The 23,179-nt window shown below is 36.8% G+C and overlaps 1 protein-coding gene across 8 annotated transcripts in view; it reads right to left on the bottom strand.

Moving 5' to 3' along the window:
- The window catches only part of Bbx (BBX high mobility group box domain containing), a 137,578-nt gene that overhangs the window by 113,922 nt on the left and 477 nt on the right, over positions 1-23,179 (bottom strand). For 5 of the 8 annotated variants that reach the window (XM_059277320.1, XM_059277319.1, XM_059277321.1 and 2 more), the window contains exon 2: positions 9,424-9,560. The exons of 2 other annotated variants lie outside the window; for them this stretch is intronic. In XM_059277320.1, coding sequence (XP_059133303.1) covers positions 9,424-9,528 — 105 coding nt within the window. In that variant the 5' untranslated portion in view covers positions 9,529-9,560. Of the gene's footprint in view, positions 1-9,423; positions 9,561-23,179 lie in introns of those variants that run through there. One more of the 8 variants, XM_059277324.1, reaches the window with a different exon arrangement.

Raw genomic sequence — 23,179 nt, 5'->3', positions numbered from 1 at the left:
AAGGTGGTACTGGCACTTATTCAAAGACTAAAGTCACACCAACATGTGAAGTTTCTAGCACCAGTTATGGGGCCAGAGAGCAGTCACATATGCACACGTGATGCCTCTTTCCAGGCTCTTTACCATTTATTTCTAATTTAATGGGATTAAAGATAAGGTACCAATAAACTCCACTTTCCTTGTGGAAAACAGAAATAGCATTAATGATTTGGGTCCAACTACATCATATGTAAGCAAAACAATTTTTTTTCCCTAAAGAAGGATTAACTTTACATTTTGTGATTATACCACTGTGGTCATCCTTGAAATCATACACACACAAGCAACACTAATAAACTTAGCAGGTTGTATTTATATATCTATGCAACAATAGCAATTAAAGAAAAAGGCCATGAATCTGAGGGAATCTGGGGCAGGAGGTACAAGGAAGGGATAGGAAGGAGGAAAGGGAAGAGAGGAAATGATTTAATTATATTTTAATTTTAAAAATAAACCTATTTTTAATTTAAAAACTGTGAGGCTCCTTGTCTCTATTAACACCATCTAATAACTCACAAAGACTGTTTCCACTTATTTGGAACTGTACTATGGCTTGATTCTGACCCCTAAACTGCATGTGTTAGAAACACATGTGTTAGACTTCCCAATTCAAGTGTAGGACTAAGAACTTTTAAAATAAAATTCTCCTGTTCTCACTGACTAGACTGATGCCATTACTAAAGGAGTGGATTCATTACCTTCAGAGAGGATTAAAGCAATTGCTTTTGACATTCTTTTGTTCCTCTCTGGTGCACCGGTCTTTTCACTCCCCGCCTTCCACCACGGCATAAAGAAAAGAGAAGGACCTTGTCACACACTAGCATCTTTACCTGAATTTCCCAGGCTTCAGGACCAAGAGAAAAAATTATTTTCTTTATAAATTGCCCAGACTGAGGCATTCTGTTATAGCAATATAAAACAAATTAAAACTCCTATTCTTCACTCAAAACAATCATAGAATTACAGAGTTAGAATAAACTTTACAGAATATCTAACTTAACTTCCTCACTGAAATAAATTCAGGTAAAAAAAAATTAAGAAATCTGCTCAAGCTGCAGAACAAGTTCAAGATTAAGAGAGCTGGGCTGAGTACAAAATCATCCATGAAATTCCTTTTTATTCATCATTGAGAAAACCATAAAGCTACATTTTTAAGGCAACTTAAGTTTAGTATTGTTTTAAAAAGTAAATCGCTGATATTTTTCACAAAGTACAAAATCCTATTTCATTAAAATAACATTGTTAAAATGACAAAGTCTCTTTGGACATAAAAAAATAAATGTATATTAGGGCTTGGATACAAGGTATTTGTCCCTTCCCCAAAGTCTGGTGTGTTAAAGACTTGGTCCCAGCTGGTAGTTATGGTCTTTGGAAGGTGATAGGATTCTGAGGGCTATGACCTAGTCAACAGATTAAACTCTTGATGGATTCATAAAATGCTGTAACGGGGGAATCAGATCTAGCTGAAGGAAGTAGGCTAATGGGCGTGTCCTAAAGCGACACCTTGTCCCGCCCCTCTGGCCTCTGCTGCCCAGGTGGCTTGTGGTAAGCAGCTCTTGCTGCCTCCAGCCTCTTCCACCAGGATGCTTGGCTTTGCCTCAGGCCCAAGGCAGTGAGACCAAGCACATATCCAACTAAACCTTTGAAACCGTGGGCCAAAATAAATCTGTCTTCCTTGTAAGTATTTTCTTCTCAGGTATTGGTCACACAGTATGACCACCACATATACTGGGCACCCACTGCTATGCCAGACATTTGATAAAAAGGAAAAATACTATATGAGAACTTTTTTGGATAAAATTTATCATAGGAACCTAATATTCTCCAAGAAAGGTTAAATTAATTTGGTACACTGCACTCTGGTGGACTGTAACACAATAGCAAATATATTTTTAATTCTCCTTCATTTCAGCTGCTTTCTCACAGGATTCAACTACTTCAGCCACTGAATAACATTACACTTAGATGTCATCTTGAAGAACTGCCCATACAGAACAACACAATTTCAAAAGCATGCACTTTGAATGAAGTTTCTAAAGAACTACCAAATGCTTCCCACTTAGGGTCTTTCCCTGGATCAGCATGTTTAATTTATGTTTGAAGACAGGTGTCATATTATCCTAGATCCCTTCAGTTCAAAGTACACATCGAGGATTTTTCTATGAAAAGATCAAATCCTACCAATATTTACTTTGCAGACTGTAATTTAAACATAAGAACACTCTTTCCTCTATAATCTGTGCTGAAACCATATGTGAATGTGTAAGACAATCACTTTATTTTATACTCAGGAAGCTCAGGTGAAGAGGTCCTTTAAGTCCCACACAAGTGAAGCCAAGGCATCTGAGCTAACACTCAGTTCCACAGTGCAGCCATAAGAACACTCCTCTGTGAATGACCAAACGAAAAGCAGCACTTCTAATGTTCCAGGTTTTAACAAGGCCTCAGTACAAGTCAGGAGGTGGTGTTTAGAGTTTCCCCAAACACATTAATCTTTCTTTAGCTATCGGAGATGAAGAATCACAAGTAAAGCCTTTGAAAATATAAAATTTCAAGGAAAAAATAGAAAAATCGAATCTTTAAATTAACTTGCATTTCTAAATATATTATTTATTACTTAAGCACACCATTCCATTGTGAACATCCAGTTTCTCTGGGGATTTAATATTCTTTCCCTATCTAAATATTTACAACACTGGTTTCTTAAAGAGACCATCAGTTTGCAGCTCTATATGGATCTAATAAAATGTGTGAATAGTTTTATACGGCTGCACTCAATTTTACAGTTCCTAAAAGTCTTCTGGGACATCATTCTCAGTGTGCTTCATCATTCTCAGTGTGCTTCTGGCTTTGTCCATTTCATTCTTTGATTTTCTTTGGTGAAAGAAAAGTACTCATTGCTTTTCACTAAATAACATAAACAGATTTTCCCTCTTTATCTTAAGTTATAATATTGATGTCTGTTTTCACAAGTCAATCTTGAGATGAAGATTTGACTTCTCCTTTGGGGATCAAAACTTCAGATTAAACACTGGTCTCTGTTTCTTGCCTCTCTTATTAACAGTCTCACAGTGAGCTCAAATCTCTGCAAAGCTCAACATCAGCATGCACTACATGTGACCAAGACTTGCAGTTATAGGCACAAACACTTATTAGAGCTGCCACAACTGAATGTGAATGCTTATTTTGATTTCTTGACACTACCCCCAAATCAAATAACTTTTGTTGGGTAACTGTAGGATGCCCAGCTGAGTCAATGAACATATTTCAGACAGCTGCATCTTGTTTATGAACCTAATGCCTCTTTTGTTGAAGGAAATGCAGGTTGTACAAAAAGAAATAAAAATAAGAGGCAAAAAAAAAATCTGTTCAACAAAATGACATCCATTTAACATATTTAAGAATTAAATAGCAATCTGAAACCTATAGATATTCTTCAACCGTACTTTCAGAGAAATTGCTTTTAGAAAGAAGTAACCAAAAAAAAATTAACAACAGTTTAAAAAGAAGGAAGAATAGAACTCTCTCTCTCTATCTCCTAAAAAAACCTACCAGAAGCCGGGTGGTGGTGGTGGCGGCGCACACTTTTAATCCCAGCACTCGGGAGGCAGAAGCAGGCGGATCTTTGTGAGTTCGAGGCCAGCCTGGTCTACAGAGCGAAATCCAGGAGAGGCGCAAAGCTACACAGAGAAACCCTGTTTAAAAAACAAAAAACAAAAAACAAAAAACAAACAAACAAACAAACAAAAAAACCCACCTTCCAGAATGCCTTGTACAGGGAATGAAGGGAAAAAAAAGGTGGCTGCCAGTGTCGGTAATGGATAAATCACTGAGTATCAGAAACTAAACTTTACTTCTCCAACTCCCTATCGTATATTTTTAAGTGCAAACTAGTTAAACCAAGATTATCATCCCATTCAAAAGCAAGTTTCATTTTATTCTTATTAATTCTGTCAAAAACATACAGGCGAGGGAGATGACTTGCAGACAAGCATGAGGTCCCCAGTTCCAATCCCCAGCCACCACATAAAAATTGGAGCAAAGCTTCACATACCTATAACCTCAACATCCGATTGAGGGAGAAGGCAGCTCCTAGGAGCTTGCTGGCCACGCCCAACGGGGGTCCCCATATCTAAAGGTTGTCTGACTCAGATTTCCAGAGCACTCGTTTCCCTGGGTCAAATGTGGTTCTTAGCAGCTAGTAGGTTACTAAGTGATTTTTAAAAAAACAAACAAAAAACAAACAAACAAAAAAAACAAAAAACACCTCGTTTACTGAGCAGCACATGATTCACAGAGGCAACACCGCCACCTATCTAATTATAACAAACTTATCTAAAGGTGCTGTGTAAGGGTTAAATAACAGCAAATAACCATAAATGGATTTTTCAAAAGCAGCCAAAATTCCTCTAAGCTCAAAGCAGACTTTAACCTAAGGGCAATGATGCCACCATTCAAAGGAGACACAGTGCTTGGCAGACACAGAGAAAGGAACTTAAGTGTCAGCTGGCTGAGTATGAAAGAAACATACACAATCAGAGAGTTAGGAGGAAGCGGGTTGGCAGACATGCAGAAGAAACCGCTTTTTAAAATGTGCTGGTGTCCAGGCGAGCATCCTTGAGGACACTGAATCCCCAGAACAATGATCAACCTTAAGGTGCCATCTTCTCTGTTCTCCAGGATTTATTTCTTACTCAATAAGACCTAGGCAGCCTTTTAGAAATGTGGATTTTACAAGTACCAGAATAAATTGTAACATATTGGAAAATTAACTTCAGGAAAACAAACTCACCGCTCACTTCTCTTCATGGCTATTTTACCCATATGTGAAATCTTTGACAAAATAAATATTGTTCCAGCAACAGCTAAATTTTTTGAGGCTGTTGGAAACTACCAAATGCTTTTTAATAATACAGATAAATCTACTTTTGGCATAATTATTTGAATAATTACATACAGGCCAACAATGAGCTTTTATATTCATTTCCAGGTTTGCTGTGTAACAGCCATAAAATCAGAGTAAAATAAAATACATAACTGGAATTTTACTCTTAATTTAGCACGTCTATCTTCCTTCAGAAAGAAAATTTTCTATCAAAAGTTTATATATTTATTAATCTCTCCACTGTATTTATGGACACTCAACTGTTAATAACACTAGTTTATTTTTAATATTTGTTGCAGTTAAAATCAGAGACTATGTCTCTCTCTCAGAAGACATTAAATTAAAATAAAAATACTAAATTACAGCTGTAGGTTTGGCGGAATACTTTGAAGCCTAACTAAATTAATAAAATGCTAAGTGAATTAATAGTGTAAGAGAAACTTATACTGATAATTTGAAATATTAATGTGCATACTTAACAGGTCAAGCATTTTACATTAATCAAAGAGACAATAAAAGAGTGGTTAGCAAAAAGCATTTTCCTATCAGTAAAATTTTCAATTCTTATAATTTCTCCCATTTTTCTTTTACAAGCACAAAAGCATGCTTTTCTCTTTGCATTTCTAAGCAACAAAAACTAATCTGTTCTTCAGATAGGATGGCTAACCACATCTTTAGACAACTGAACACTTGAGTTTGGTTAAGTAAGCAGTTGGTAAAGGAGGATATTCACCATCTGGCTTCCTATCTCCAGAACTATACAGAACTATACAGTCTAGCAGATCTCAGGTTCTCAGTGCATGAAGGCTACCGATGGGAGGCTAACAACTATATCTTCAATGATAAATAATCTGGTATCAAAAAAAAAAAAAAACTAATGATTTCTTTTCAACTCCAAACTTGATTTAGATATAGGTGAATTTTATTAAAAATAAATCCTTTATTAAATGTTTCATCCTTTTTTTATTTGTACATTAAACAAAATGTACAAACTCCCCTTGGCTAACTAATTCTTCTCTTTAATGTAAACACTGTTAGACTTACATGGAGATTTCAAAAAGCAGATGAGTAACATTAATGAGATCAGATTATTCTCTGTCCCTGAAGGTCAAAAGGGAACCATCTGATCTGGGCTAAAGGTCAAATACTGAGCCTCCTTTGGGACCTGGGAGAGATGCTTACAATACACAGAAAGCTAAGGTATGCCCTACCCTTTGCAGCCTGATCTGTAGCATCATGTATTTTTGGTGTAGGAGCTTACCAACAAAGCTTGTTTGAAAACTGTATCACGTAAGAATTGGAAGAACCAAGCTTCAATAGGCATAACAAGACTGAGGGAAGGTACCAAAGAACACAATCTGGCCTTTCTGTACCATCTAATAGGAGTCCTTAGGGAACGAACCAGTGCAAAAAACCAGGAACAGCTTGCTTCCAGCAACAGATACATAGACGCCTCACCTCCAGGAAAGGCTAATACAATTCAAAAATTGTAAATAAACCCGATTGTTGGTGGTGCACGCCTTTAATCCCAGCACTTGGGAGGCAGAGCCAGGCGGATCTCTGTGAGTTCGAGGCCAGCCTGGGCTACCAAGTGAGTTCCAGGAAAAGGCGCAAAGCTACACAGAGAAACCCTGTCTTGAAAAACCAAAAAAAAAAAAAAAAAAAAAAAAAAAAAAAAAAAAAAAAAAAATTGTAAATAGAGTGTGAGAAAAGACCTGGGATTAATGGTACAGCAAGTAAAAAAAAGGTAGGATAAATCACTCTGGTCACAACCACAGGGATGGGGGTAAGAAGTAGAGGCAAGAGGGCAAAACTCAAGCTTTAGCTCTGATGAATGAAGTAGGAAAGTCAAAGGTATTTATTATACTTGCTTTAAAAAGGGGGAAAATGTATTCTTTCTCTAGAACGAACCAGTCCTAAGCAAGGAGAGAAAGGGAAGTCCAACAAATGTCCTGTGTGTTATGGTCATGAGATACAACAAAGCTGGTTGCTGTGCTGTAAATATGGACCTAAAGCCCAGTTAAGTCTACATATTCAGGCTGCCAATAAGGTGTCCAGACAAACAGCAACTATATTTCATCTTAATTAGAAGACATATATTTTTCAAGAGTGAAGTTCAAGATTACAATATTTGCTTGTGTTTTAACATGGCCACTTACTATCAGAACCATTTTTAATACTCATTTACCCGCCCCCCCAAGACATTTAGTGAAATGATTGTTGCTGAGCAGAGGACTGATATATGAGTGCATAGTACATTTACAGCTTTCTTTTCTGTATTCAATAACCAACTAAACTATACAAGTACCAAACAACCCTAGTAGATTAAATCCTGGTATCCCTCCCCAGGAGCCTCAGAATGCAGATGCATTAGTAGTGCCCGATAAGAGGTAAAACACTGATATTGTCAGTTAAAATGATAGACCACTGAGTACTACTCATATCACAAATCAAGAACAACTTTGGATATTAAAGTTGGAATGAACTGTATAAAAATGTAATAGATACTAGAAGAATTTCTAAGAAAATGAACAGTGGCTGAAAGACATAAATGGAGAGGCTGGCAAGTACACCTGAAGTCCTATGCTCAAGGGTTTAGAACTTCCTTGAGGCAAACAACACACAAGCTTAAATCACTGTAGAGGGCAAGAAATCCTCTCTCTCTCTCTCTCCTCTCTCCTCTCTCTCTCTCTCTCTCTCTCTCTGTCTGTCTTGAGAAGTCAACAGCTGACATTTCTCATTCATCGTGAGCTCTATATTATCACTATATTGTAGAAAAGCCACTGTTGAGCAAACATCCATAGCCATTTGAGGATGTCTACACTCAACTTGCCTACAGAGGATCTGTGACTACTGCTAAAAAGAGACACAAGCCTCTTCTCCAACAGAACTAACTTAATGAGGATCATCCAGCTTATTGTTAACATAGTGTTGCAGAAAAATCAATCATCTTTTAAAATTATGCCCCTCAAACAGAAATATCCTCAGAGGACACAAAGACATGGCAATAATCTGAAGAGGAATCTAACAACTCAGAGAACTTGAAGACAAAGAAGGGGGAGCAATGGCATTGCTGATGCAAATCACAGTCAGGAAACTTGTAACAAAGTGTGTGAAAACAAACTCACCATTTTGTAGGTTTTGAAACTGGGCATACCTTTGACCTAGCAGTTCTGTATAGACACAAAGAAACAGTATGGACCTAAGCAGGAAATCTGCGGAATTTTTCAGAACTTTTCTTCTACAGTTTTTATTCCCAAATAACACACACATTCATGTACCTATACACATATATGCACACACACACACACACACACACACACACACACACACACACACACACGGAACGGTGACAGCCTCAGCAGGCATCAAAGAAAGTAAAATGTGGCATTTTCACACAATGAAAGGCTGACTATAAACAGCTCTGATCATGAATAAATGATCAGAGCAAAAAAAATGAGTAAAAACCACTCAAGAAAAGCATGGAAGTCCTATGTCCAGTATTGACAAGGTAAAATCTGGCAGAGCACACAGTGAACTACAAAGACACCATAATGTTTATTTCCTGAGCCAGGATAGGTGCTCAGTCATTTATGTTCATGCTCATGTTATTCTTCATACTTCAGTTACATGCTATACATATTCCCTGTCCATATAGCATTTTGTAAGAACTCTGGAGAAACTTCTATTTTTAGAAAGCTGTCAGAAACAACCTAGTATTTTAACAAACAATTTTAAAGTTATTTTTAAGTATCTGCCAGTAATATGTAATTAAAACCTTATAAAAATCATCTCCTTTAATTCATACAATTATTTGAAGTCAATATTTTCAATTGCGATTTGCATATAAGGACACTGAGATGCTGTATTGCTTAGTAGTTGCCTAGTGTTACATGGCTAGCAGCGCTAGAATTTAATATGTATCCAAATGCGAATGGTATGTGTACTAGGTAGTGCTGCTAAATACAACAGAAAAACTATGTCCAGAATGAAAAGAAAACAGTTCTCTATTTCACCTTTGTATGATGAACATTCTAAGAGTCTGTTAGCTTCATTATGACACTTTCTTACTAACCATAGTCACAGTTTAGCCTAAATACAAAGTTCTGAAAGTGGCAACAAACACCACGTTGACCTACCTTCTCTCTAAGTGAATTACAAGTTATGCTTGGCCAGCATTCATCGAGCTCACTTGACTACCATCCCAATAGAGTCCCTGAGGCAAACGAGCACACTAGCCAAAGGCCTGCACAAATGACTTCCACTCTCTCCTTGTTGCTCTTCCATTCATATTTCAAACTCACATTTTAAACTCATGCGAGAAATTTGGTTAATATCACCTGATTTCTATGAAGCATTAACTATATGTCCCTTTAGCATACAAACAATACAACTCATTTATATAATTATTTGTCAGCTTGACAAATTTGTCTTATTTGCACCAGATCCCCCAAGAAGAAAGGACAAGCCCGTGTCTTTTGCACTGTACTCTAACTTACTATATAAATGCTGATTGACTTACTACAGTGGAACAATTCGCCTCTGGTATTTCTCAATATCCCAGGGAATCCTCCACATCTACAACATGCTGGAGTTGATATCATCTGCTAGAGGCTTGGGGTCTTCCTGAGGGTGCCTGGGACAAGAAAAACAGAGAAAGACCAGAGACAGTCAGGAGAAACACAGAGAGGGGAAACACAAAGATAACCAGAGGATAGAAATACAGAGCTGAAAGCTGCCAGAGTTGCAGGGATTAAGCAGCCAAGAAAGTCAGACAATGAAGAAGACTGCAATCAATCAAAACTTGGATTTCGGTTTGGAGCCCTCATTTGTGGTAACATTTATGAAGCAGTGTTGCCCTTGTGATATTAAACTAGTAACACAATTAACTTTTCAAAAGTAACTGCTCCAGTTTCCCTGAACAAGTACCTTCCCCATCAACATTTATCTTCACTAGGTCTACACACGATCCTCAAAGCAACCTAGCCTCAAACAAGAAAATACCATTTTTCCAGTTTTGAATGTGAAAACCAGAGAGGTAATGTGACTTGCGCAAGGTCACAAACAAATGAAAAACTACAGCACCAAATCTGATTCCAAAATCCAGTATTTTTCCTGATAGCCTGTGTTGTTCCTATTAGAAAGATATATTAAATAAGCACAAATTTTTATTAAATAAAATTCAAATTCTACCTAGTTTAAGGTAATTTTTTCTATCCTATAGGACAATGAACAAGGTATGTTACTAAGAATATTTTTAAACATACCAGAAAAAAAAAAAACAGAATAAAAGTACAACAGAAGGAGAAAATTTAGAACAGAAACAAAATTGAGTGAAGTCATCAGATAAAATATAAAAAAATTTTAGACCGGGTAGTGGTGGAACATGTCTTTAATCCCAGCACTCGGGAAGCAGAGACAGGTGGATCTCCGAGTTCGAGGCCAGCCTGGTCTACGTAGTGAGTTCCAGGACAGCCAGGGCTACCCCGAAACCCTACCCTGATAAATAATAAATAAACACATAAACAAATAAATAAATAAGTAAATGAATAATAAGTAAGAAAGATTTTAGAAAGAGCTAGAAGTCATTCATCTGCTTTTAGAACTCTGAAATTTCAAAGCCTTAACTAATTAACATATTGCGTATGACATATTTACTAACATATTTCAGCTGACCAGAAAATGAAAACACACCCCATTTCAGTAAATTCTTAGAGACAAGCAATGCTAAAGAACCGTCTCATAGCTGCACCTACCCATCTACACTGCAGCCCTATTTCAGGGTACTCCTGTGCAAACGATCACACTCTTTGTAACCATCACTATTTCCTCTTGAGCAATACTTACAACTTAAATAACCATACCCTCCGGGCAGTCAATGCAACTGCTAGAAAAACTCCTTCAGTACAAGTGGGAAGTATGTCACTGGATTTTACAAGACAGTAAGACTACAAAAAATAAATAAATAAAAGAACAAACCTTCTCTTCAAATGTGCATCAATATATTTTTCTATCACATTCAGCAATTTTTAAAACAGAAAATTTCAAATCAGGCAAAAGTACAGTGCTTCTCTGCCCTCTAGTGACTGGCTAGGTTTTACTAACTACATGCTGCTTTTTCAAATTCAGTTTGGGGTAATACTTGGGATTATTTTTCAAACCTCAGGAGAGCAGCCTTTTCATTGTTTGAATACTGAGAAAATAATCTTAATCAACTTTTAATGATGCTTTGTGGAATAAACACAATACAGAAAGAAAGCGGGGTAGGGGGACTTTACTGAAATGGACTATTTATGTATTGAAACAGCCCAGTTTTTAAAAATACAATGTTTTCTGATCCTTGTACTTTTATGCATTTTGTTTGGTAAGACCAAAGAATTCTAGTCAGTCCCCATGTTGAAATTTTATAAATTTCATAACTATATGAATTCTAAAATAGTTAATCCTCTTATTTTGAAGCCTAGGGTATAAAGATAAGTAGTATTATATACATCACACAGAGGTGAACACTTTTCTATTAATTATAATAAGCAAAAATGTATTTAGTACAAAATACTGAGTGTAATTTACCTTAATTTCTCTAATGGTATTTTGGGATTTTCCTGGACCTCAGCATTGTCATTAGGAAATCCACTATCACTTTACCAAAATGGCAGAAACACTTAGGAAAAATACCAAAGACAGTCACCAGGCAGTGAGTCACCCTTGTATACTGAAAAGGGAACTTCTCTGTCACAGTAAAATGATCCTCTTGATTTCTATTACTGTGTCATGAAGAACTAATGCATTTCTAGAACATCATTTCTGTTCTCACTAAAGCCAGTGTATCAGTTTCTGTGTCTACACATTTATGTTAAAATGAGCATTACCTGTGCACTGAATGTAAACAGATCTATCAACATGTACGGATGATCTACAGGCAGTGCGATGTGGTTATCAGTGCAAGCCCTGCAGCCAAATTGGTAGAGTTTGAATCCCAGCTCTGCTGACCAATCAGCAGTGTAAACTGGGCCAGATAAACTTTCTATGCCTTACTTCCTGCATCAAAAAAACAAAACAACAAAAAACAAAAACAAAAAAACCAGGACTAAAAAAAGCATTTCAGAGTCTTACATGATGATTGGGATTTGGTTTCCACTGATGTACTATTTACTCATCAATTCATCAATGGATTGCAGATATTTGCTCATGTCAGTAAACGCATATTTTACATCAAACGAAAATACCTGTATATGAATATTGAACTATAATTAATGATAAATAAAGTGAAGTTTTGGGAGGTGATATGATTTACTTTCAACACTATAAAATTTAAGTTGACTTGATGAGGAATAGAAGGACAGACAAATAATAGATACACATTAAATACTATAACCCTAGGGAAGAATCTAGTGCTATTACACTGTTACACAGAAATAACAGTATAGTGCCCCAAGTTCTTATCTTTACAGCTGTAATTAGTGCACTGGTGGTATTGCAGAAGAGATCAGAAAGACTATAAGAGCCAGAAGAAACAGTCACCTGCAATGAAACAGTATGTGCTGGACAGGGCAGCACAAATCAAAGACAGCAGCTGGACTACTTGCACATGACTTGAGTAAGATGAAGCGGGCCAAATGTTGGGGGGGGCACAACTGGCAACTGATGACTGCTGGGGGAGGAAGAGTGAGTTTTCTCAGGCTCTAAGAGGTTACCCATGCCCCCACTAATGGTTTCAAATCCATACACATATATGCACAATAAATGGGCTCAATAGGTATTTAAAAAAAGAGTATATGAAACAATGGGGTGTAACTGGGGGGGAGAGGGAAGAGAATGGAAGGCAGATTTGATCAAAATACAACATATGCATGTATGAATATTAAATATTTTTAAATATGCAAAATAAAACATTAACAACCAAATCTACATGGTAAGAATGAATTTTATAACAAGATGTTTATGAAATATGGACCTGCCTTTCATCAAGCTTATATAAAATTAAAAATACCTAAAAGTGAGACAACATGGGTACATGCCTATAATCCCAGCACTTAGGTTGAGGCATCAGGATTTTAAGTTTGTGGGACAACTTGGCTACACAGTAAGAGCCTATTCCAAACTAAGCAAAACCTTCCTTAGCTTGGCAAGGTGATGCACCCTTGCTCTTCCAGGAGGCAGAGAGATTTCAAATTTAAGGCTCTGCTAGATTACAGAGCAAGTCCCTCTCTTATGAAATGCAACAATAACAAGACCAACAACAACAATATATGTAACAGTATAAAGCAACTGAGTTAGTCTGCCATAACAAACAACAGTGTGGTCACCGGAGCAAATGAAGTGCCAGTGCATTCTTCCAAGCTGACAGAGAAGAGAACAATGAGGCAGTGTGCTTCCACTCTGGGGTGAATGTTACCATCAAACATGTAAAACTCAGCTTTCAAACACATCAAAAGACTGCATGGGCATGTAGAGAATAGAGTCTCTAAAAGTCAAAGAGACTAGAGATGAATCCCAGTTTTGTATATTTCCTAGTCAAGAAGCTCAAACAAACTTAAGTGTCCTGAGTTTTTCAGTTCTTTAATATATTAAATAGGAAAAAATGAATATTTATATCTAAAAGGTTACTGTAGAAATTACGATAAAAAATTATAAGGATAAAAATATATACAGCCAGGTGTGGTAACACACGCCTTTAATCCTAGTACTCAGGAGGCACAGACAGGCAGATCTCTATGAGTTCAAGGCCAGCCTGATGACCAGCATTCCAGATCATCCAGGGCTACACAGGGAGACCTTGTCTCAAGTAGTAGTAATAACAACACACACACACAGCCAGAGAAGTCAGCACATAATGTGTAAATAAAAGCTGCAGTTTCCATCCTTACACTGCTACTACCTGGAGTGCATCTTTTATGCTCTCCCCACCGTCTGCAGATGAAAACAGGTGACTTCTTATCCGCCTCAGAGCCCAGAAACTGCACATGCCAGTAAAGAGTTTTCAAAAGGATTTTTGTTAAGAGTAGACTTTACGTAAAGTATTACTACACCTGGTGTAAAAGAAAAGCTGGCAGTGACAGGAACTCATTATTCACCTCCTTGCAATGCCAATTATAATAATGTAAGTCCTGTGGGTGAAGCGTTTAGGAAGTATGCTTACGGATGACATTTAAAGTAATTTCAGTGCATGTGAGGAAATGGTATTAACACCTGGATAAGCCTTGATTTGAAACAGTTGAAGGCAGCATCCAAGAAAAAGATATTAAAATTACCTTTAGAGAAGACATGTTCTAGTTTCCCTGAGAGTGAATTTCTAAGTACTTATAGATTATTTTATGAAGACTGCCACTCCACATCATACAACATCTAGTTGATAAAAACTGTTTTCTCCAAACTTACTTATCCATAGATCACTAACCTAAAGACTTTAGCATTTAGACTTCTATCAGTATTCACTATTACTCATTTCTCTGCATTTCCTAGCCATACACTCTTTTTCCTGTAGTATATGACTTTGCTTTACTTTCCTTTATAAACAAACAGGTGTGGCCATTGTTGTTTTTAGATATAGTATCTGCTTTTAACAGTTTTCAAAGCTTCAGCCTTAACTTTCCCTTATGTTATTCCTTAGGTTCTTTCTGAATCTCTTCCAAACCTATCTCACATTTACATTTATATCCACCAGGCATGATGGTACACATCCATAATCCCAGAACTTGGGAGGCTGACGTAGGAAAATCATGAGTTCAAGGCCAGCCTGGGTTACACAGTGAGACTTCGTCTCAAAACAACAACAAAATTAAAATTACATCCTAAACATAGCCTCACGGCTATCTTCTCTCCACTTTCAATCCAATCTACTCAGAACACCTCTCCTTCTGCACCAGCTTCTGCTGCCATCGTCTTTCTCTGAAGAACATCAGCAGCTGTCTGAACCATTACCTCCAAATAAAAAACGTGTCTTTCATTTTTTTTTCTTTCATTGTCCCTCTACACCCTCAAAACAAGTTCTGTCTATAGCCAAATTCTATAGGTTACTAATTTTAAATTCATTCAGGTGATAGAGAGCTGGAATTCAGATTTGAGAAATAGTGAAGGCTAACTTTACAATAACTAAATACACTCACACATACACAGAGGTAGGGGGGAGAAGAGAGGGAGGAACTGAGATGGAGAGAGAGAGAGAGAGAGAGAGAGAGAGAGAGAGAGAGAGAGAGAGAGAGAGAGAGAACTAAACAGTAGCAACCACACAATGTTTCAGAACACCTTCATTGAAGAAGTCCTTGAACCTAAATATCAAGCTGGGGGATGTAGCTCAGTGATACTGTGCTCAACTTACAATATACAAAGCCCTAGGTTTGGTTCTCCAGAACCACAAACAACCCCTCCCCCACCAACTACTCATTAATCTCTAACCCATAGACTGGAAAAATGTTTACTTGATTTGAATATCTCAAGTTATATCCAGACTATAACCATCATAATCTGACAGTGTCATTTACAACTTAACACCCTGTTAGAACCAATTTCTCCTTAACAAAGACAGTCCTTAAAGGCCCCCCAAACCAATTTTTTCCAGTCCTTAATTCTTTTCCTTTCCACTCAATCCCATCAATTTCATTCGCTCAAAACTGCTCAGTGGTTTGTCTACCTTTAGAGGAGAAAAAAGTAAGCTTACCCTGACATTCTTTTAAGACCTCTTATGCCTGGTATTTCACCAAAGTTTCCCATTTTAACTTCACCCAATATCCTAGCCAACTGACACAAGGCATCTATTTTAACTTTCTAAGCTTCTGTTTATTTCCTGTGTTAGTCAGAACTTTTATCATGACAAGCTCCTGAGAAAAACAGTTCAAGAGGAAGCATTCACTCTAGGTCTAGGGTTTCTGAGGTAACCTCTAACCACTGCTTTGTGCCTGAAGCAAGGCAGAATATCACAGTGGCAAGAGTGCATAGCCAGAGAGGCTGCTTACCTCAGGGAAGCCAGGAAGCATAGAGGGAAAAAAGGCTAGGGTTAAGACACAGTCCCCAAGGAGAGGCCCTCAGTGACCTATTTCCTTCACCTAGATTCTATGTCCCAAGGTTTCCAGAACCTTCCAGGGACCATACCTTCTACACATGAGTCTACGTCACTCATTATAAATTCAACTGATAACATGCCTCTGTAAAGACGTCACTGATATATCTCTAAGTGGGATTCAGGAGGTCAGGTCTCTTAATACTGTCCAGGTGAGTTCAGCTTGGTTAGTCTTGGGTCCTTCTGACACAAGAATCAGCACATGACTTTAAAAATTACCCTAAAGCTCAGAAAGAAAACACAAAAATGTGATCCATATAATGGTAAGTTGTTGTTCCTGCTTATGCCTATTAATTTTCAAGAAGCAGCAGTGAGCATTATGCAGCTGGCAATCTATAAGACTATGTGTGCATGTGGATTCACATTCATGTGGGCACATGTGTATGCAGGTCTGCTCGTTCGTGTGTGTGTGTGTGTGTGTGTGTGTGTGTGTGTGTGTGTGTGTGTGTAGGCCAGAGGCCACCCTCCAATGTTGAGTTACTTTTGAGATAAGGCCACTCATCATCCTGGAACTTGACTGATTAGCCCATCTCTGGCTCCCCAGCTCTGGATTATAAGTAAGTGTACACCAAACTCGGGTCCTCACACTTGTCCAACAAGCACTCTACTAGGCCATTCTCAGGCCTAAAAAAGGATATTTATTTATAAGCATTAAAAAGAAAACAATCTAAAGTATATTTTAGAGGCACTTAGAAACTCAAATGTATAAAATATTCTTTCACAAAGAAAATCAGTTTAAAAATGTGATTTTGATCATTAAAACTCAAAAAAAAAAGAACTGACAGGAACACCTTTACTAGCAGCAGGATCTATTATAACAGCCTTACTGGAAAGACTTATCCTGTGTTCGCTAGACAGTGACTCAGTCTCAAAGCGAATAAAGAAAGGCAGTGTCTGTTAACACAGGTACCCAGGTGGGAGTAAACGTACTAGACAAAAGCCAGGCAACCAGAAAGGGGTCCAAGTGAGTAGAAGAAAGGACAGACGCATAAGGAAGGAAGTTGGGGAAGACAACAGAACAAAGTAGATGGGGTGAATACTAGGTGGGAAAGAGTACAACAGGAAAGGGGTGGGTGGAAACCAACCAAATGAAGTACACATAAAAATAATACTTGGTCACCTATTACTTTTAAGCTAATTGAAAAATACAAAAGATAATGTTATCACTTTAACAGAAAAAACTAAAATCAGACGTGAAAACTTTATCATCTATTTAAATGTTCACTTCACTAAATAAACTGAAAGAGTCCTCCTGCGTGCTTCTGTCCTTCAACTGGCCAATAAAGTAATTGCCATAAAAAGAACTCTGGCATTCCGGGGACTGACAGTGATGGCTGATATTAAATCTTTACTGAGTCCTCTATAGTAGAACTACTTGATGATCTGTAACACCAACAATGCTGAAAGCAGAGTTGGTATTCTAAGAATATCAGGTATATGTCCATCTGGGTGATACCTAGGAATGCATAGTATATGCAACACTGCATGTATTTCTCACACAATGTACATTTTACTGTCCCTTATTTGATAATTCTTCATTGTAATTAGGGTGGTAAAATTTAAAAGGACAGTGCTCACCATGTAATAGTAGCTAAACCCTAAACAGAAGCCAGTCCTCTATCTACATCCAGCTGGCTTTCAAGAAACCTGTGCATCCCAGTGTCTATAACAATGTCTAGGACTTTAAAACACAACTTGAAGTGAAAATGTTCTTATCATGAGAAGGCACTTGGTAATAAATGGCCTTATCAATGTTAAACAACACTTAAGTAACTGCATAATTCACCTGTCTTTTAGAATCAGTAATATATGTGGAGAGGTAAAACTGCAAACTCAAGTTATAGAAAAAAGCTCAAGTTACAAAAGTCAATATAAAGTCAATACACACTACTGTTAACTATCATCTTTACAGATCACTTTGAAAACAGGCGGCCTAAAAATACCCTAGAGTAAAATGTAAATGCCAACTCTGGTCAACCTTTCCGGTATATGGCCCAAAGGAAACCAACTGTATTAATACTGCAACCTTCACATGTGTTCCACTTGCAAGTCCACAGCAAAGTCAGAGAATAATTTGTTAGAAGGCTAACACATCTTAACAAACACTTGCTGATTAAGTGTTCATGAAAAATGAGCCAAGAGGTATGTACAGTTGTTTTGCTATTCATTTTAAGTTCTCAGAGTCACTAACATTTATTGATTATAGGGCTAACTGCAAACTTAAAGACATTAAAAAAAAACACCTTTAATTTCAAGAATACTATTCCTTCTTAATTCAGCTGGTGAGAAAATAAATATGTAAATATAAAATAATCCATATTATATATTATTTGTGTATCATATATAAAATATAGTAATATATTGTATAATAAATAATAAGCTGGAGTGCTTATTAACACCAGAGTTAGTGAAATACAATATTAAACAGAATGTGAATTTGGATGGCACTAATCTGCCAAACGTTAGTAGAGCAACTTCCATATGCTTAGCATTGTTTGCAGGTTACAGTAGCATAGCCATGCACAGACTTTCTAATATAAATTTAAGCCTCTTAACTACTTGAAGAGAACTACATGTGTATAATCACATATACAAAATTGATACGTGAGTATAGAGTGCTCAGTTAACATAGTACACATTTTATATTGAAATGCACAGAAATTCTGAGACACAAATATTACAGTTTTCATCTTGCTATAGTTAGATCTACAGTGTACCCTGAAGATCCACTGGATAATGGCTTTGTGCCCCCGGTGAGGCACTACTGAAAGGCTGGAGAACCTGTGGAGGCCAGTGAGAAGTCAGATCACTGGGGTATGCTCTCCAAAAGCCTTAACAAAGAAAGCCCAACCCTACACCTTTTGTCTATCTCCCTCTTTCCCTATCTCTTTCCTCTCTCTATTTTCAAGTTTGAATCATTTCAGAAATAAATAGCTTTTAGGAGAAACAAATCAAAAGTGGACAAAAAAGTTCAAACACTTCTTAACCAATTAAATTGACATCTACAGAATAAGACCACCGCTCACAGTTTATCTTGTAGTTTATAAATGCAGTAATGAACTGATAAATCTTACAAATTAAAGTTCTTTTTGCATGGGAAGTGTTTAACTCAATGGTTTATTGCTTTCTGGTTATATTTCATTTCAGGCTGATGTCAAATCAACAGAGACTAAAATTATTCTAGGGACACAGAAAATATACACAAACATATATCAGCAAAACCAACCAACAACAACAAAAAAAATGATGCCACATCAATATCCAACAAGCAAATATACTACTTACCACTAATCCCAAGTGCTAATCCACTTGATATGTATAACAGAAAAGTACACCATCACATAGTAAAAAGGAGCACTCCAAACTCAGTGGGTGGCATGTAGGCCAGTACATCAAACAACTATCATTTAACTGTTGCTTTAGTTCGGATGCAAAATGTCTCAAGGCCCGTGCATGTGGTCCCCAATGGTAGTGCTGTTTTAGGAGGTGTAGAATCTTCATGAGACAGGGCCTAGCTGTGGCGCACACCTTCTCTGCAGCCTGGTCCAGTGAAATATAAACAGTGGAACCCAGATGCCATGCCTTCCCTACCATGATGGGCTGTATTCTTTTTTTCCCCCCTTGGTTTTTTTCAAGACAGGGTTTCTCTGTGTAGCTTTGTGCCTTTCCTGGAACTCACTCAGGCTGTATTCTTTAAACCATAAGCTAAAACAAACCTCTTCTCCCTTGAGTAGCTTTGAGACAGTAGTTTGTCAGTGACGACAAAAACAACTAATACAGTCGTCATCAGCAAAGATGGAAAAGGACGAGAAAAGGCAGGTGGAGAGACATATGATTTAAGATTCTTTGACTTCTACTGTATTACTTCACATTACACAAGCTCTTTTCTGTTTATTTAAACCTTGAAGATATGCCAGTTTGCTGTTTGGATTCTTAACTGTTTTACAAAGTAAAAATGCTGCCTTGAAAAAAATGTAAACTTTTTGACAAGAGAGTAAATAGAAACATAATCTAAGAACCATAATTCTCTTGTTCTTCAACTTAAGTTTCAAATATTCATTGCTATTGCTAGGTAGCAATGAATAAACAGGGAAGTCATTTTTATAGGGATGTAATTCCTCTATTATATTAATTAGTCTGGTTTTCTGTTTTTCAAGTTCTTAGATTTGAAATCTTCACTCATAGGTGTCTCAATACCATATACAATGACTTCATAGTATAAAATTATAAATTCAGTAACTTCAAATGTCTCCTAACTCAAACGTACCAAAACTATTTTTAGAATTTTGAACCATAATTAATCAGGTTTCTTATTTATGGATTAAATAACTTAGAAAATATGTTTTGTGTTTGCATTTCATTCTTTGGTATAGAAAACAGCTCCCTCCATGGTTTGCATTCTTCACCTGTAAAACTATTCTTGCAATTGGGCTTAAGAATCCAGAGGAATTTGGTTACAATCATAACTGGCAAAACTCTTACACTGAAAAGAAATAAAGCACTCATTTCCTCTTTCTCTTTGTATATCAACAGTGTAGATAAAGTTCTACGGGGGAAGAGGATGATGCATACCTTTAATCTCAGCATTTGGGAGGCTGGGGCAGGAGGATCATGAATTCAAGATCAGCCTAGGCTACATATTTGAATCCCTTACTCAAAAAGAAGCTTTAATAACTTATCAAACTTAGGTCAGAAACTATTATGAGCATATTTGCCTTTCCCAATTCTATATGCAAACTGCAGAAGGTTCAGTCTGCAGCCCTACTTGTTCATTTTCAAACTAATTATTAGACAATAATCTAAGTTATATGTGCATGTGAGAAAGTAATGGGGAAAGTTCTGAAGTTCAAACACAAAAGAACTAGTAGCCGGGTGGTGGTGGCACATGCCTTTAGTCCCAGCACTCAGGAGGTAGAGGAGGCAGGCAGATCTCTGTGAGTTCAAGGCCAGCCTGATCTACAGAGCTAGTTCTAGGATAGCGAGGGCTGTCTTGAAAAACAAAACAAACGAATTAGTAATCATGTCAGCTCTTCATTTCTTAAAACTTGTCAGACATAGTAACAAAAGGATCTGTGCTCAAGTAATTTATGTTAAAACACATGTTAAAACACTGAAGGACTTCTTGGAATTTTAAACCCATTGGAACTTTAAAGCTAAGTACACTTCTGTCTCACTAAATAAAAGCAGTAGATGGTATTTTGGACATACAGCCAAAACTTATACTGTCCCTCCTGATGAGACTTTCTCCAGCCTATTCCACTTCCAAAGCCACTCCCAGACTGAGCATTTTTGACGAAGTCATCTGTTTGGGGCAATGAAACATGAAAGACAGTGGCATATATCACTCCCCACAGACATTTTAAAGCTATGAATCTACAACTGCTGTTCTTTCAACCTTTAGGTTGTGTCTCACAAGGAAATGCTCCTTTAGCTTTGTTCCCCAAACAAGGAGCATGAGTAGATATGAGGGTAAACAAAAAAGGAAAATAACTTTTACTGTAGTGTACCAAGAAAATGTGAGAACTGGATGTGGTGGTTTGAAAAGGAATGGCTCCCATAGGTTCATATATTTGAATGCTTAGAGAGTGGAACTATTTGAAAGGACTAGGAGGTGTGGCCTTGCTGGGAGTGTATCATTGGGGGTGGGCTTTGAGGTTTCAGAAACCCATGCTAAGCCCAGAATCACTCTTTTCCTGCTGCCTGCTGATCCAGCTCTCAACTACTTCTCCAGCACCATGTCTACATGTGTGCTGCCATGCTTCCTGCCATAATGAGAACAGACTAAACCTCTGGAACCGTAAGCCAGCCCTAATTAAATGTTTTCTTTTATAAGAGTTATCGTGGTCATAATGTCTCTTCACAACAATACAACACTGGCTAAGACACTTGATAGTGAAATATAACTTTGCCTAAGCTGACTGATGTTTCTCAATTTACTGGGGCCTGACATCCATTTGTCAATTCCTAGATCACTCTTGATTTTTTGTATGGCATCTTTTCTGTTTCTTGTTACTGTATTTAAGATGTACATAAACACAAATACAAATATAAGTTAGAAGCACGTCTTCAATTAAAATTTCATCTTCAACATTATCAATAATTTAAATTTCTATCTATTATTTCTATTCAGAGTCATTGCAGCATATTTTTATTGCAAAAACTAGTTCATCATTTGGAAATCAAAGGTCACATGACTACTTAGCATTGTTATAAAATGGCCTATTTATGACTTAGTTTTCTGAACAGGTAAGATAAACTATCCTGCCTTATTTTCTACATATGCACTCATATGTAAGAGACTCAGAATACTGACACAAATTTTTCTTTAGACCTCCGTAAATTCTTCTTTGGGTTAGCAATTACGAACACACAGAATATTCTCCAACCAACTCTCAAGTATACCATACACTAGTCTGCTGACTCAGCAAAACCATAATTATATTCAGATTGGCCTTCTCAAAGCCAGAATTTGTATCACTAATAAATGTGGCCTTAAAAGATGGTACAGTGTGGAGAAAAAACGGTAACAAAAGCCTGTTCTTATTCATATTAAGACTTGGTTGGTGCTTAAATGTGCTTATGGTAAATATATATTAAACAAAATTATATGTTTTTACTAGGTGTTTAATGCTAGACAATGACATTCAAAAGGTTAGAAGCAATATATTATGCTCACAGCATAAGAGCAACATCCAATAATATACTTCTTCAAAGACAAAAGTAGATGCAGTTGCTTTAGACATTTAATAAGCTACAAAAATGTTTTAAAACAGAAAAGACTTCAGATTAACTTCCAATTAACTGGAAAATTAAATAAGTTTCTTAAAAACTGTAATCAGACTATGTAATATATTTGCTCATGTTAATTCACACTAATTTCTACAATCTTAAAACATCTATTCACCACATAGTATTCATGGGTCACTAATCATACACTATATTCCCAGAATGTGAAAACTACAATATCATTATTACTAAAACTAACTTTAAAATAGTACTGCCCTATTTTAAAGCTGACAAGGAACTTTTTTCTAAAGCAACAGTTTAAAAAATAACTTTTGTACAAAAGGACAGATTGTGTTTCAAAGAATGATACAATTTGTCATATGCACATTATTTTACAATCCCAACCTTTTCTTCATTATGTGTTTTCATACTTTAAGCCACACACTTGTACATTATTTTTATTAGGTAATAAT

The sequence above is a fragment of the Peromyscus eremicus genome, chromosome 12, assembly GCF_949786415.1.
Source record: "Peromyscus eremicus chromosome 12, PerEre_H2_v1, whole genome shotgun sequence".
NCBI classification, from domain to species: domain Eukaryota; kingdom Metazoa; phylum Chordata; class Mammalia; order Rodentia; family Cricetidae; genus Peromyscus; species Peromyscus eremicus.
The sequence above is the reverse complement of the archived record's forward strand: the minus strand, read 5'-3'. Positions and strand labels throughout refer to the sequence as shown.